The 14,490-nt window shown below is 35.4% G+C and overlaps 2 protein-coding genes across 2 annotated transcripts; one reads left to right on the plus strand and one right to left on the minus strand.

Moving 5' to 3' along the window:
* Nucleotides 1-1,097: 1,097 nt before the first annotated feature.
* On the minus strand, nt 1,098-7,477 carry rassf9 (Ras association domain family member 9). Its single transcript, XM_084125227.1, has 2 exons — nt 7,317-7,477; nt 1,098-2,823 (listed from the first exon to the last, which is right to left on the minus strand). Exons 1-2 carry the CDS (start codon nt 7,361-7,363, stop codon nt 1,551-1,553), a joined length of 1,320 nt encoding a protein of 439 aa, XP_083981353.1. The 5' UTR covers nt 7,364-7,477; the 3' UTR covers nt 1,098-1,550.
* Nucleotides 7,478-8,930: 1,453 nt separating this feature from the next.
* Nucleotides 8,931-13,048, plus strand: nts (neurotensin). Its single transcript, XM_084124819.1, has 4 exons — nt 8,931-9,225; nt 9,826-9,887; nt 11,269-11,499; nt 12,227-13,048. Exons 1-4 carry the CDS (start codon nt 9,135-9,137, stop codon nt 12,368-12,370), a joined length of 528 nt encoding a protein of 175 aa, XP_083980945.1. The 5' UTR covers nt 8,931-9,134; the 3' UTR covers nt 12,371-13,048.
* Nucleotides 13,049-14,490: the final 1,442 nt, after the last annotated feature.

A 14,490-nucleotide genomic window follows, 5' to 3' on the forward strand; every position in this document is an offset into this window, starting at 1 on the left:
CAAGTCACGACACTGGCAGTGAAGACATTAAAGTGCCATCGGACTTTGTATTGGCAACACCCTACATAGGGGGCTGTGTGGGATCAGAGCCAATGAGGGGGAATTTGGTTATTATCTCAGTGCGAAGCCGGCACTCAGAAGGATCCAATGAAGCAAGTCTTCATTAACACCCCCTGAATACCAAGGCCTGCTGCATAATGCAACTGTTTAAAACCCATTTGTTTTGCATTACAAAATGGAGCCTTCTTTAAAATCCCATTTGTTATGAGTCACGCTGAATGACAGCAGCGTAACACGTTGTTACCCTTCAGGAACTTGGCATTAAAGAGCCTGCATTAATTCAATGAGACCGCAGTCTAACAGTACTGCTAAGTCTCTGCTGTTTGCGGGTTTTAAAGAAAGAATGAGGCAATTACTTGAAGCAAAAGAGCTCAAATGTCTTTTTACTGGCACTGACTGAAAAAATGTAGATCGGTTTTCCCATTAGAATTCAAAATATTCCTTGTGTTTGTATTAGTGTCAGAATGGATTCTTTCTATGAATGCTGTTTCAACCCACTTTAGCTGTGAAGGGAACACGAGTCACAGTGTATTGTGACTATAGTTGATAACACATTTTACATTGCAAAAGCACTGAAGGAAATGTCATCACATCATTTTAGCTATGCTTAAAAGACTCAACGTTTCAAATGAATTTGAATATTGATCGATTTAGTTTGAAAGAGAAAAACAAATAAATTATGCATATGTGATAACTTATCTCTATTTTGCAATCTGTGCAGTCACCTGTTTATACAGTACATTTTAAAAAGAAACAGGTTAAAAAGTAAAGCTTATCTACAAAGTCTATATAAAAGCTTGTTTTAATATAAAACAAGAGTATGTTCTTTCATCAGAGTATCTTTTTCATTTAGCTATAAACACTTCATTTATATTGCCATTGCTATTTACATAAAAATATTTGAATGCATGCATTCTTCAAAAATGGTATATATATATATATATATATATATATATATATAAATGAATATTTCAAATTGTGGAAAATATAGGGTAAATAAATATCAGCAGGATTTAAAATTTACTTTTTTTCAGCTTATTGAGAAAGTTCTTCTATATTTCTAATGCGGGCTTTAAGTGCATATGAATTCTAATAGCGAGAAAAAAAACAAGAGATGACTAAAAATGTATTCACATCTATATCTAAATAGTATAACTGTAACAGCACAGCAAATGTTTAAGGGATCGCACATCACCGTTCTTCTGTCATCATCTCTGTCATGATTTACTCATATTTTTCCAAAATTATATGATATTCTTACTACTGTGGAACACAAAAGAAGATATTTTGAGAAATGTCTCAGTGTTTTTTGTACTTATAGTTTAAGTCAATGGTAACTAAAACTGTTTGGTTACCAGCATTTTTCAAAATATCTTTTTTGATGATGACAGAATTGTCATTTTTGGGTGAAATATTCTTTTAAGCTGTGTGTTTCGTTGTTGGAGTCATTAAGCACATGTATGTATTAAAAACACAATTAATCCTCAGCTTCAAACATCAGTGTCCAGAGGCGGCGACCTGTCCACACAGGGCGACAGTGAGTCCTGACTGTGAGTAGAGCTTATTCCAGTGTCGGAGTCTGTGTCTGTTGCATCTGTAGGGGAGCATGTCTGTCTTACCTTGCCTACTGTCTGCTGAGAGACAGTGGCCCTGATCTGGCTCTTCAGAGATACAGGGCTAGGCTGGTCCAGACAGGCCCCCAGCTCAAGCACACTGAGTTGGGCAACTAAATGCTGGTATTCCTGGTTCTGGGACTGCAGGTCTGTTTTGTTCCGCTGCAGTTCCTTCTCGATATCCTGCATTTGGACATGGAGGGAAAGCCCAGCTCTCATGCTTGCCTCTAGTTCTTTGCGTAAGCTTTCCAGCTCTATGAGATCTGAGGAGGACAATGAGAGGTTGGGTTCCGGCTCTAGTTCTGGACAAGCAGCTGCTGCTCCTTTTAAATCCTCCAAATCTGAAGTCCAGTTCCTCAGCTCTAAGTCAATATCTTGAGAGAGCTGGTCAATGAGTTCTTGGTGCCTGCAAACATGTAGTTCTAGTTGCTCGATTCCATCACTGGTGTACAGGTACTCCTGAATCTGGTTGTCAAATTTTGACATGGACAGCGATTGGCCGCCATCACTCTCGGTGATGCTGGAGCGAGGCGTGGGGCTGTTACTCTGTTGTTCCTCTGCATGTTCAATCTCCAAGTCTAGCTCACGCATCTGCTGAATCTGCTGCCGGATGGTCTGATCCTGGGAGATGATCAACAATACAAGCTTACTGATCTCCTCTGAGCCCTCGGATGTCTCTCCTTTCTGGATCTTCTCTAATTTACGGAAGGCCTTCTTCACCATGCGCTTCTGCTTCTCCGTAGACACCGTCTTGGCATACTGTGCAGGTCCTTGGTCCCATCTCTTGGACCTCGCTCCCCGAGACTTCAAGGCCCTCTTGGCTCCTTTGGATGATGGCACAAAGTCACTGGTCTTCATGAGGACAAACTGTATGAAAGGTCTCTCATCGCCCCAAGCATTCCATAACCGAAGGATCCGAGTAAGAGGTGGCAGTGCTCTCTCAAAACCCTTCCACTGTTCGAGGATGCAGAAGTCTTTAGGTTCCCCATCTAAGAGCCTCTTACTCTCTGGTATAGCCTTGTGGTCCTCCAATAAAGCCTTAACTACATCTGCACAGGTTGTGTGCTTGGTCACACCACAGACTACTTTTTCTTCGTGACACACAAGCACCTGGATTTCCTTCCCTGGTGTCTCCTCTACAACCTTAGACCTGGTAAAGAGATTTAACAAGTGTGTATTATAAAAAACCCACAATCGCAAGTGTTAAAATCCTTTATGGCTACCATGGTCATTTTATATAAGAAAGACAAATAATTTAATATTATGAAATGGATAACAGTTAGTAACTATATGAACTAGATGGACAAATTATACATTATTGTTATTATTATTATATTTAATAATAATAATAATAATAATAATGAATTTACTGAACACTAGTATTTCTTTGTAGTCGACCCTAAGCTCTGGAACAGTCTACCTCTGTCTAACATAAACATAAAAGCATAAACATAAAAGCAATACTATAATTTAGCATTAGTGAGTTAAATTGTGCGTTATGCTGATTCCATCACAGTTAAATGTGATTTTAGACATTCATGCCTAAAAACACCCGTGGTAAATCACATGGACAGACTTGAGTGGCTTGTTTCATTATTACACTCAAATGGGGTGAAATACATAAAGCTCACATATATCTATGTTTCAAGAGTCATAACTGTATTTGACACAGATTCACATCCATAACTCAGATGTTAATTAAACACTAAATGTCTGACATTATTAAGATGAGCAAAAGGCTTCATGACAAATGTATCTTACCCTCAATTATCTGAAATGGTTGTTTCATAATTTTTCATTCGTTTCAGGTCATAACATCAGGTACGACTAATTATCTCTCTTAGATCAGAATATTGTAGAGGCTAATTAAACGCTATTAAAAGCAAATTTTACATACAGAGGTACTGTTTATTTATTATCTAAATAAATGACAGACAGACAGACAGACAGACAGACAGACAGATAGATAGATAGATAGATAGATAGATAGATAGATAGATAGATAGATAGATAGATAGATAGATAGATAGATAGATAGATAGATAGATAGATAGATAGATTTTTTCTTAATGAAATACCTCAGAAGAATGCAACATTTATGCAAGAATGCAGGTGGTTAGTTAATATTTAGAAAACTCTGCTGCTACTCCACACAAAAAGTAAATAATTGAGCTATTTACATAGCAGACCACCTAATACACTGCTTTTATACAGCGAGACAAATTGATGCAATGCTGAAATATATTGTGTATTGTATTGGATTAAAGGTATTTATCTTAGACAGAAAAAGTATACAAAACTAATGCAAGATTGTATGTTGTATGACATTAATTTGAACTTACTGTATACAATGCTATTCTAAAAGTGAATTACACATTCGCACCTGTGCTGGTAATTCCATATGACATCATCACCATTACATCATAATAGAAGTGTGCAACGCTAGCATTTACATAACAAGCAAGTAAAAGTATACAGTGGCTTGTTCACACATGTCAGAAACATTACACTGAAATAGACAATATGCTACAATACAATACAAGCATTTACACTCAGCTGGTTAACAATGTTTCTTGGCTTGCTATAGAATTTTGATCTATTTAAAGAGCTTGTTAAATGAATCTGAACAAAAAGAAATGTCAGAATAGTCTACACTGGGAATTCAATATTGTTTTCATGAAATGGTCTACTTTATTTAGTCTTTTCCAAAATTGTCATGAGGACAGGAAACAAATGAAGGGGAATGGAAGCACCTGTGTTTGTCTTGTGGGAAAATCAATGGTGACCAGCAGTATCCTGTAACATACATCCTGCCAACAAGTTCAAGTATCGTGAGATAATGGAAAATTATGAATGTCCATTTCATGGATATTGCAAAGAAGCAGTACAACAAACTTACAAACTGTCTGTTGTGTTTACAGAAACATAACTATGGATCAGTGAACATCAGGTTAAGTCAGTCCACAATCACAATGCATAAAATACAAGAGTTTTGAAATGTAGATTTGATGTATCTTTTGAACCCTAATAATCACAACACCAGAAACATTGTCAGAACCACTGAAGGTGAAAAGAACAGAACACTCTGCTTCTCAACTCATAGAAGAAGAAAAAAACACGTGTTGCCACAAGACAGGAGCACTGGACTACAGAGAACATGCTGTATCTTTCTACTGACTCAACACAGTGTCTGGACAAGGAACATAATCTCCTTGACAGTCAGTCTATCAAGGTTTATTAGGCTGTACAAAATTATGCTTGGGAAATTAAACATCAATTTAATAAAGATGTGTGGGTCATTCAATGATATATCTCATTAACAAAATTCATTATCTTTATATTAATACATTTAGTCAAAGTTGTAGATATTGATAAAATAATAAATCCCTATGCAGCAGTTGTAACATTTATGACCATGTAAGTTAAGAGCAGCTGTGAGATCATATTAAATGGGTACTGTCTGTGTCAAATGATTCATTAACAGTTCTCTGAGAAGGCAGAGAGTGGCTTGTGGGCATGTGAACTGGAGAGAGGTAAAAGTGAATTTTCATGGTATAATGTTAAGGAAACATGCTATCTAGCACAGTAAAATAGAGGCAAGGATAAATTAGAATGTATCCTTGCCTCTATTTCACTGTGCTAGCATGTTTCCTTAACATTATACCACGAAAATTCACTTTTACCTCCGAGCCCTGTCTTAAAAGCATGAGATTTTTATAATAATAAAAAAAAATAACTTTTTAGAAAGATCTCTTTTACCATAATTGAGATGACAGAACATATTCTTTGTATTTCAGGTAGAGCAGTTTGTCTCAATAGCTCTAGTAAAGCAAAGTACAGGTTAAAAAGCGCAATGCTGCTCTAGAAGGTTCTTATTTAGGTATTAACTAGTGACATTATGTACTAAAATAACCACACAATTATGGCAGCTGAGGTAATTTAGTAAAGTGTAATAACCACCTCCAGTTTTAAACTGTCGCTGTGAGAGCATACCTTCACAAAACAAAGCATGTCTATTATAAACCATGTATAAATCAACTGTTCGAATGTCATTCTGTATGGACCACATTAAATAAAGCAGACACAGTGTTAGATTTCCTTTGATTAGATTTCCCTCTGAACTAGAGTCCTCTTTAATCAGCACTACAACAAACTATTGAATAATTAACTATTTAGACTATATGGAAACACTGAGACGTCAAAAGTAAATTAGGGCACTTAAAATTAACTGTAAAATGGTGTCAATGACAGAAACTTTAAAGTGTACAAACATTTATAAAATAATTTCTGTCAGTAATTTATGGGCTCAATTGAAGTTCATTTCACACGTCTTTTGACGCCACTAGAGTCTAGCTACCCCTTCAACTATAAGCTACTGAAGATCTTTTAAAGGGAAAGTTCACACAAAAATTGCATCATTTACTCACCCTCAAGTTGTTTAAAACCTGTATGAATTCCTTTCTGTTGAACACAAAAGAAGATATTTTAAAGAATGTTGCTAACCAGACAGTTGACGGGACCCATTTACTTCCAGAATAGAAAAAAAAAAATATATATACTATGTAACATAATCAACTGTCTGGTTAACAGCATTCTTCATAATGTCGTCTTTTGTGTTCAACAGAAGAAAGAAACTCATACAGGTTTGAAACAACTTGAGGGTGAATAAATGATGAGAACATTTTCATTTTTTGGGTGAACTATCCCTTTATGCAAAAACTAATGATTTTCGTCATAATATTTATGATTCGTATGTCTCTTATTACATTATAAATAATGACAATATCATTAAATTTTGTCATCCTGTAGCCTACCGATCGATACAGACAGCAATTGTGTAATTTTGGCTGCTATGGTTACCTGCTTGTTCGTGAGTGTACACATTTAGCACACTCTTCTAACTTTTGTTTATTGAAATATTGTTTAAATGCTTATATACTTGTAATTAAAAAGAACATATACTTCCCATCCCCTTTCTTTGACCTCTTAGGGGGGTTCATTTTTGTGTCAAACTCCTTTTATTTTTTACACCCAGAATCCTTCACTTGTTCAAACAATCGCACCAAAATTACAAGCTTTTCTCTAAACAAGCAAGTTAAAACAAAAAAGATTTTGTTGACATAATTTGTCATAATTACATAGACTAATTATAGACACAACAAAATAATTAAGTTAAACATACTTGCAGCAATACTCAACATTACAATATCAAGCCTTTCCAGTTCATTTAATCAAACACTCACGCGCTAATACGTACATCCGTCGTCATGCAGGATTTAATATTGAGAAAAAAAAATGACACATTTGGCGTTTCTTAACGCCAGCTACCTGCATCCTAGAGAGGCACCAGAGCCAGCAAAACAACAGCATTAGTGTAACTCGACTCTCTGCAACCATGCGGCGAAACACTTGAGTCAGAGCAAGTGTTGTTACAGTGACGAAGAGTTTACAGTCCATAAAAACTAATCTACTATAATAGGTACGCGCTTCTTTGCGAACGGTTGTGAGAGAAAAAAGACAAATATTTAATTGCTTCTCAAGCTTTCTACCTTTTACGTTGTTTCGACTTAATAAATATATTTAAACGTTCTATTAAAATGTCTGTGGTGCAATCTCAAATGAAATGGATGGTTTGAATCATACCTGTTCTTCAAACGCGCCTTCAGAAAGTTTTTTCCAAAAGGAGCCATCGTGCGTCAATGTGACCACAGGTCAGATCCAAGGCATCGCGCAACAGAACGGAGCGCATAAACCTAATCAAGAAAGTACCACTGAAGTGCTGGTCGTGGAAAAAGTTCAACAGAACAACTTGCGAGCTTCAAAGTAAGAGGAGTTTCAAACAGGGCCGTCCCACTTCACACGGAGGGAGGCGACAAAACTCGCCTTTAGGAGAACTGTGTGGAGCTGATGATGGTGATATAGCATCTCTGTCCTGTGCCACTAGATTGGTGAACTTGTAGTGTTATTTTGTTTCAATGTCTGTATTTCTAGCTACACTCTTAAAAATTAAGTTTTTTTTTTATTAGAATCGATGGTGCCAAGAAGAACCTTTAACATCCATGGAACATTTCCAAGGTTCTTTATAGTGGAAAAAGGCTCTTTAGACTATTAAAATGTTCTTTACACCAAAATAACATGTTTCTTTTAAGCAGCATTGTTCACTGAAAGGGTTTTTGACAAAATGGTTCTTCAACAGGATCACTGCAAACCTTTTGGAACCTTTATTTTTTTAAAGAATATGTGCCTCAAACTAATATATTATTCACATCTGCTACAATTTGAATTATTCAGACATATACACTAAGCTCAAATATGTTTCAATGAATTACACTCAAATACAAAAGAGTGTTCATGTTACAAACTACCCCACTACTGGAATGGTTTAGCGAACACAGATATTTTACATCTTAATTAATTTTAAAACCCCATTTTGAAACCTTTTTTTTTTAACGAGTGCACTGTATCTTTCAAACTGATATCATATGTATCTGCAACAAGTTGAATTAGTCAGGCATCTTAGCTCAAATTTGTTTAAATGAATTACAGAAGTTAAAATTAATTACAAAAGAGTGTTGATGTTACAACCTTCTCCACGACTGCTTTAAATGATGTTCTCAAACAGTGTTACAACACTCCCTGGTCTCTACTATATTGATGAATAATAATGCATCATAATATAAATAATAATCCAACCTTGTCATTGCCTATTATGTAGCCTATCTGTATGGAATATTTGTTTTTGGGAGCAATCAAAAGTAAAGACTTTCATTACAGAATGTAAGGAGATAATCTTTCAAGGTTGAACATTACACTTTAGACTCTCAAAACAGTTTACATTTTAATCTCAGCACAGTATGAGCGACATATAACAATGGATAATATGATTTGGAAGATTGGTAATTCTTGAGGACTTTTCAATATCAATGAGTTCAGATGAAGGCATCTGGCATCCTCTCTTATCTTTCATCACCTTGCTTCTAAGAACAAATCATAAATTCATCATTCCCCTTTCCTCCTTTAGAATGAAGAGAGGAACATCAAATTAGCATTTATGGAAGTTTTGACGTCAACAATCAAAGTGGTTTCTGAGGTGTTTGCTGATGTCATCATGACACAGGACAAGGGGGCATGAAGGGAGGGATGGAGAGAGAGAGAGAGATATGGAGATGGATATGGGAGGGGTAGGAACGATAGTGCGGCTCCTCTGACATCATTGAGGCTCTTATATACCGGGTGGAATGGAGCCCGCCATTCCTCACTTCACTTCTGAGAAAGCCAAGAGAAGACACAGCAAACAGGTTGGATAGGAAACCAAGAAGAGAGCATCGTGACTTCTGCAGGACGCGCTGTGATAGTCTCTGTCTGTCTCTGTAACTCTCTTACAACTTATCTCTCTTATTCTTCCATCCGTTTTCATACCATTTTATGACCTTTAACCTTATGGACTTGGGCCCAGCTTGAATGTACAGAAACTGTGGGACTACCAACAACATGCAGATGCAGCTGACCTCCGTTATGCTCCTTTTTTTATTGTGTAATGGGCTATGTTCAGGTAGGTGCACTTTTATCACTTTACAGACTGATTTTACTTCTGCTTATTTAGCTAAATTTAATTACCATTCAAAATGACCAATACATTGCAAGATAGATGATGATCTTTGATAGCTAACATTCACATAAAAAAAAGATGTCTTTTATGGTCTTAGTTTTAGTATACAGTAACTATCTGTTATATCTTTATCTTATTGATATCAAGAATTATCAGCATTTTCATCAATAGTATGCATCATTAGATTTGATCATGTTTGGATAACTATTAGAAAGTGAATAAAGATAAAACTTTGAATAAAGATAAAACGACTTTTATATATGGGATAATCACAATTTCCCTTTGAAATAAATAAGTCACTTACTTAAAACTCGAAAAGTATTACAGACATTAATGTTAAAACCTTAAAGATTTAAAACATGTTGCAGGGCAAGTGTTGTATCTTAAGGTTCTACCCATCTCAAAAACCCATTTGACTTTTTCTTTAGATCTAACCGAATTTAAAACACACTCACTACTGCAGAATTTATTTGTACTTTGATGTGTATATTCTCAGTGCTACGTTTAAAACATGTCAACGTTGTGTGTTTTCTCCCTCTTCAGATATAGACCAGGGAAAAAGGGCAATAGAGGAAGAGGTATTGAGAAGTCTCCTCACTTCAAAGGTACAGTATTGCTTTTAAAACACCTGTTGAGCCTGAGCCAACAGAGGCAATACTGGCCTTAAATGGGGCCTTAATATAGATATGCCCTTTGACTGTATGGGTAGCTGAATTTTAAATGAAAGTCATGGTTATTTCATGGTTTCTGGTTTTGTGAAAACAGCATGATACCAGTACAGAAAAACAGAAAAAAACTAAGATTGTGAGATAAATATATATTTATGCATTTTTTCCCCCAAAGTTTAAACAACTCAGAAGAAATTACAGCAGATTATATTAAACATAAAGAATATTCTTTACCAGCTAAATCTTTTTACAAAGGCATCTGGAGAAGCCCTTTCAGAGAATAGCACATGGATGTGGGATTTATAGTAGCCTACATTTATGTTTGTGCTCCTGTCACTTGATGATTTATAAAAAGGTTATTGTCTTGATGAATGCCATGCTGTACAGCGGTCCATAAATGTAGATGCTAAGTGATGTTAAATGTAACGCGAAATGACACATTTAAAAATAATATTGATTCAGGCAGCAAATCAGGAGCAGTGTACTCAAAAAGCAAAATGGATGAAGCTTTTACGCTCTATTGGTGGACCAAATGATGTGCCATTGCCCAAAATAATGCTCAGCTGCCTTCATTCATCGAGCAATATTCTGCAATGCATCAACATCCATTATCTATCATCAGCACATCTGACTATTATCAATTATCAGTAGAGAATATCATACCATCATGGTGTTTGTAATTTTCTACAGATTTTCTTTTTAACTCTGACCACAATTTCTGGCAAGACAGCTTTTCTAACTATCCGTATAGAAATGTTCTCTTCTGCAGAGTTAATTATGACTTTAAATATGGACATTAAATATTATGTCTTTAAGGCTAATACTTTTAAAATGTCAGCTGGCCAAGTCTAATTAATTGTAGTGAAATAGAGTTACTTTAATGGCAGATCGACGGCCTGCAGGTCTTATACAGGTGCCATTTTCTTCTGTTATTTTAAAAAGGAAAAATCTTTCAGTTTGATATGTTTCAATTACTGAGAATATTAACTCTTGTTTTTAATATCAGATCCATGAACTGGAAGGGGATTGTGTTATTTAAGAACAGTGTAATATAAGACTTACCCAAACTTACAGCCAACAGGCTGAAAAGAGATTTCCAGATAGCCCGGCAGGCCTTGATCAAGTTAGATTCATCCTGTGAAGCCCAATAAAGTGGCTAGAGAAAACTCAAAATGTGCTTATCCATTATTGGCACCCTGTAAGTGGACTGAGAAAATAGCAATGGTTGAAGACAGCATGACTTTTATATAAGGTGAATTATAGCTGAGACTGAGATTGAGTTATTGTAAACATTTTTGCTCTGTCGCGGTGTGTGCAGGTAAAGCACGGCAAGCACATCGCCCCCTTGTGGCAGCTGCCGCTCCAGGATGTGTGCAGGTTGATGAACAGTCTCGGGGAGTCGAGGCTCGAGTCCTGGGGCAGCGAGGAGGAGCAGGAGGACACCGAGTTTCAGGCTGACTATGAACAGAGGGTCTCGGGTACCCTCGCACAAATGCTTGAGGAAATGCATGACCTTCAGAACCTCTGCAGGGTCCTGCAGCCTAGAGAGGTGAGAATCGACACATAGGCATTGAGACAATTACCAATTGACATGCTCTAAAAAACAGTCGACTTTGATCATGCTCTCTTGTAAATGCAGATTTCTTCTTAAGCCACTTAACAATTCATAACAAGGAATAAGATTTACGTAAAAAAGCAGCATGAAAAGAATAAATATTTCAATCACTTTACAATAAGATTTCACTTGTTAATGCATTAGCTAACATGAACTAACATGAGAAATATATATAATTAAAGTATTTATTAGTCTTTGTTAACATTAGTAAAAATCGAATCATTATTTGTTCATGTTCACAGTGCACAAATGTTAACAAACAACTTTAGATTTTAAAACTGTATTAGTAGATGTTAAACTAATACAAAAAATCTTAGTTCATGTTAACTAATATAGTTCACTAATGTTAACAAATGAAACCTTATTGTAAAGCGTTTTCGAAATAGCTTATTATTACAACACATAAAGGGGCTAAATGGTTTATAAACAATTCCTGTCATTAGCTGATGACCTGTTTGGCTCGAGGTCAGTGCACTTCTGAGACTCCATCAGATATACATCTTATTCAAGCACACTTCAGTGGAGCTCTGAGGAGAAATGATTATCCAGGCGACAAACTGAGCATCAGTCATGACCTGGCAGTTGATTGACAGCATTGTCCACCCAATTGCTGTGATTTTCAGTCCTGTAATAATCTGAGGGCCGCTGTCTTTCATTTCAGCTTCAAGATGACCAAGAATATCTGGAGCTGGACAAAAACAGCGACAGTCCACTGAAGAGGAAATCTCCTTATATACTAAAAAGGCAACTGCGCACCAATAAATCAAGACGGCCGTACATTCTGAAGAGAAGTGTGTATTACTGATGCTCAAGACCCACAGACGGAAAGACATTTTTACATTTTGTGAATATGTGTCTGTTTTCACTGTCATAGTAATTCTATATAGTAATTGTATGTTCTGTTTTAGCTAAACCTTTATTTATTTATGTGATTCAGAAGTCAATCCCTTCTTCTTCATTATGGGACGGACGATGTAAATAAAACAGCAGTCTATTCAAGAGTTTATTATATTTATTTATTTAATGTATTTTTCTTCCAGTATAATTAAATCATACTTATTAAAACTATTTATGATACATCTATTATTATTTCACAGAAGAAAGTATTCTTCAGATAAACATGATATAAAGAACATTTATGAAGGATTTTGAGTGACTGAAATACTAAAATGTGTAACTTCTCTTAGTGTATACAGTAAATATAATTTAAAGCTGAAACGTATTATTCCAGATTTGGTAACTTCAAATTCTTGTCACATAACAAATAATTACTACATAAAGAGATTTGAACCAATCACATGATAGAAGAAGAAGAGGAATAAAAAAAAATGGATCACGTTGGATTTTCAAAACTAACAAGCAGAGAACAAAATTATGCTATTAATTGTGCTTGGACTTTCAGTTTAAGGAAATGGCATCTACATGTGTATTGAGATTGATTGATATGATGATTAGCTGACCAATAAAACATCATTTGCAATTCCCTACTAGTGCAACATCCTTAAGACAATAGCTACGTTTTGATTAGTCTGCCCTTCAAAGAATACATAATCTGTTTAAAATGTGGTCTGTAAATGGCATATAAAATACTTTTCTGGACTCTAGCTGACATGCCAAAGCAATTAAGAAAATAACTGGAAATATATTCCATTAAACTCCATTAAGGACATTTGACTTATTTCATGAGTAACAAAACAGTATCTCTGATGAATGCTCAATGATTTGTCAAACCCAGAGCTATACGCACATCACTTTCATTAATGAAATGGAAAAGAGAGAGCTTGTTGGTTTTCATTTCTCTAATTGGCCAGTGCTAATTAAAAATACTAACGCAGCTAAGTAATTGGCTTCAAAATGTGCTGAACAACTCAAATATATTTCTCTGTGGCCTTTTGACACAGTAGGCTGCAGTGGTAATGATCCTGATACAATTAATGATTCGAACTCCAAATTCACGGTAGATGTATAGTGGATGTATATATATATCAACAAAAATGACAAATATAAACAAAAGCAAAAATGGTTGTGTACAAGGTGTTTGTATTTTACAGATAATCCAGTAAATAATCAGAGACTGTTCACCAGTAGATGGCAGTACAGTCTAATGCAATTCAGACCCTGAAAAGGCAGCAAGTTAAAGGGATAGTTCACCCAAAAAATGAAAATGCTGTCATCATTTACTCTTCCTCAAGTTGTTCCAAACCTGTATGACTTTCTTTCTTCTGCTGAACACAAAAGAAGATATTTTGAAGAAAGTCGGTAACCAAACGACTGATGGACCCCATTGACTTCCATAGTAGGAAAAAAAAATACTATGGAAGTCAATGGGGACCAGCAACTGTTTAATTACCAACCTTCTTTAAAATATCTTCTTTTGTGTTCAGCAAAAGAAAGAAAGTCATACAGGTTTGGAACAACTTGAGGAAGAGTAAATGATGACAGCATTTTCATTTTTGGGTGAACTATCCCTTTAAGATACCTTACAAGTGATCAAGATTATTTTTCATTTCAAATATCAAACAACATATAGATGCCGTTTTTTATTTTATATAGCAGTGCAATTGTGTAGTTCATTAGGAAATTATATACAAGAAACATGTCAAATAAAGATGAAGAGACTAAGAATCATTACTATAAATTCTATGATTCAGTGCCAAAATAAATCTTTCGGTTATGTTAATCTTATAAGCATTAAAGCACTCAGAGGAATATGCCATTTATATAGAGAGGAATAATAATTTGTCATTCTGTAGAAAGTAAATAAAATTGGCTCTTTCAACCCAAATAATCTAAATGTGATAAAGGGAAAAGTTTTTTTTTTTTTCATCAATAAGACATATGATGTTTTCGGATAGTGGACATCTTATGTATCACTGTGTATGTAGGAATTGGAATGTTTTTATTGATGCACATGTGTGCAATCCT

This window comes from Abramis brama, assembly GCF_963993115.1.
Source record: "Abramis brama genome assembly, chromosome: 9".
In the NCBI taxonomy this organism is placed as follows: Eukaryota; Metazoa; Chordata; class Actinopteri; order Cypriniformes; family Leuciscidae; genus Abramis; species Abramis brama.

Excerpts from the sequence above, each read along its gene's own strand:
- rassf9 (XM_084125227.1), bottom strand. The coding sequence starts at position 7,363 with ATGGCTCCTTTTGGAAAAAACTTTCTGAAGGCGCGTTTGAAGAACAG. Across the intron at positions 2,824-7,316 it reads AAGGCGCGTTTGAAGAACAG|GTCTAAGGTTGTAGAGGAGA; the intron begins GTATGATTCAAA and ends TCTCTTTACCAG.
- nts (XM_084124819.1), top strand. The coding sequence starts at position 9,135 with ATGTACAGAAACTGTGGGACTACCAACAACATGCAGATGCAGCTGACC. Across the intron at positions 9,226-9,825 it reads GTGTAATGGGCTATGTTCAG|ATATAGACCAGGGAAAAAGG; the intron begins GTAGGTGCACTT and ends CTCCCTCTTCAG. Across the intron at positions 9,888-11,268 it reads GAAGTCTCCTCACTTCAAAG|GTAAAGCACGGCAAGCACAT; the intron begins GTACAGTATTGC and ends CGGTGTGTGCAG.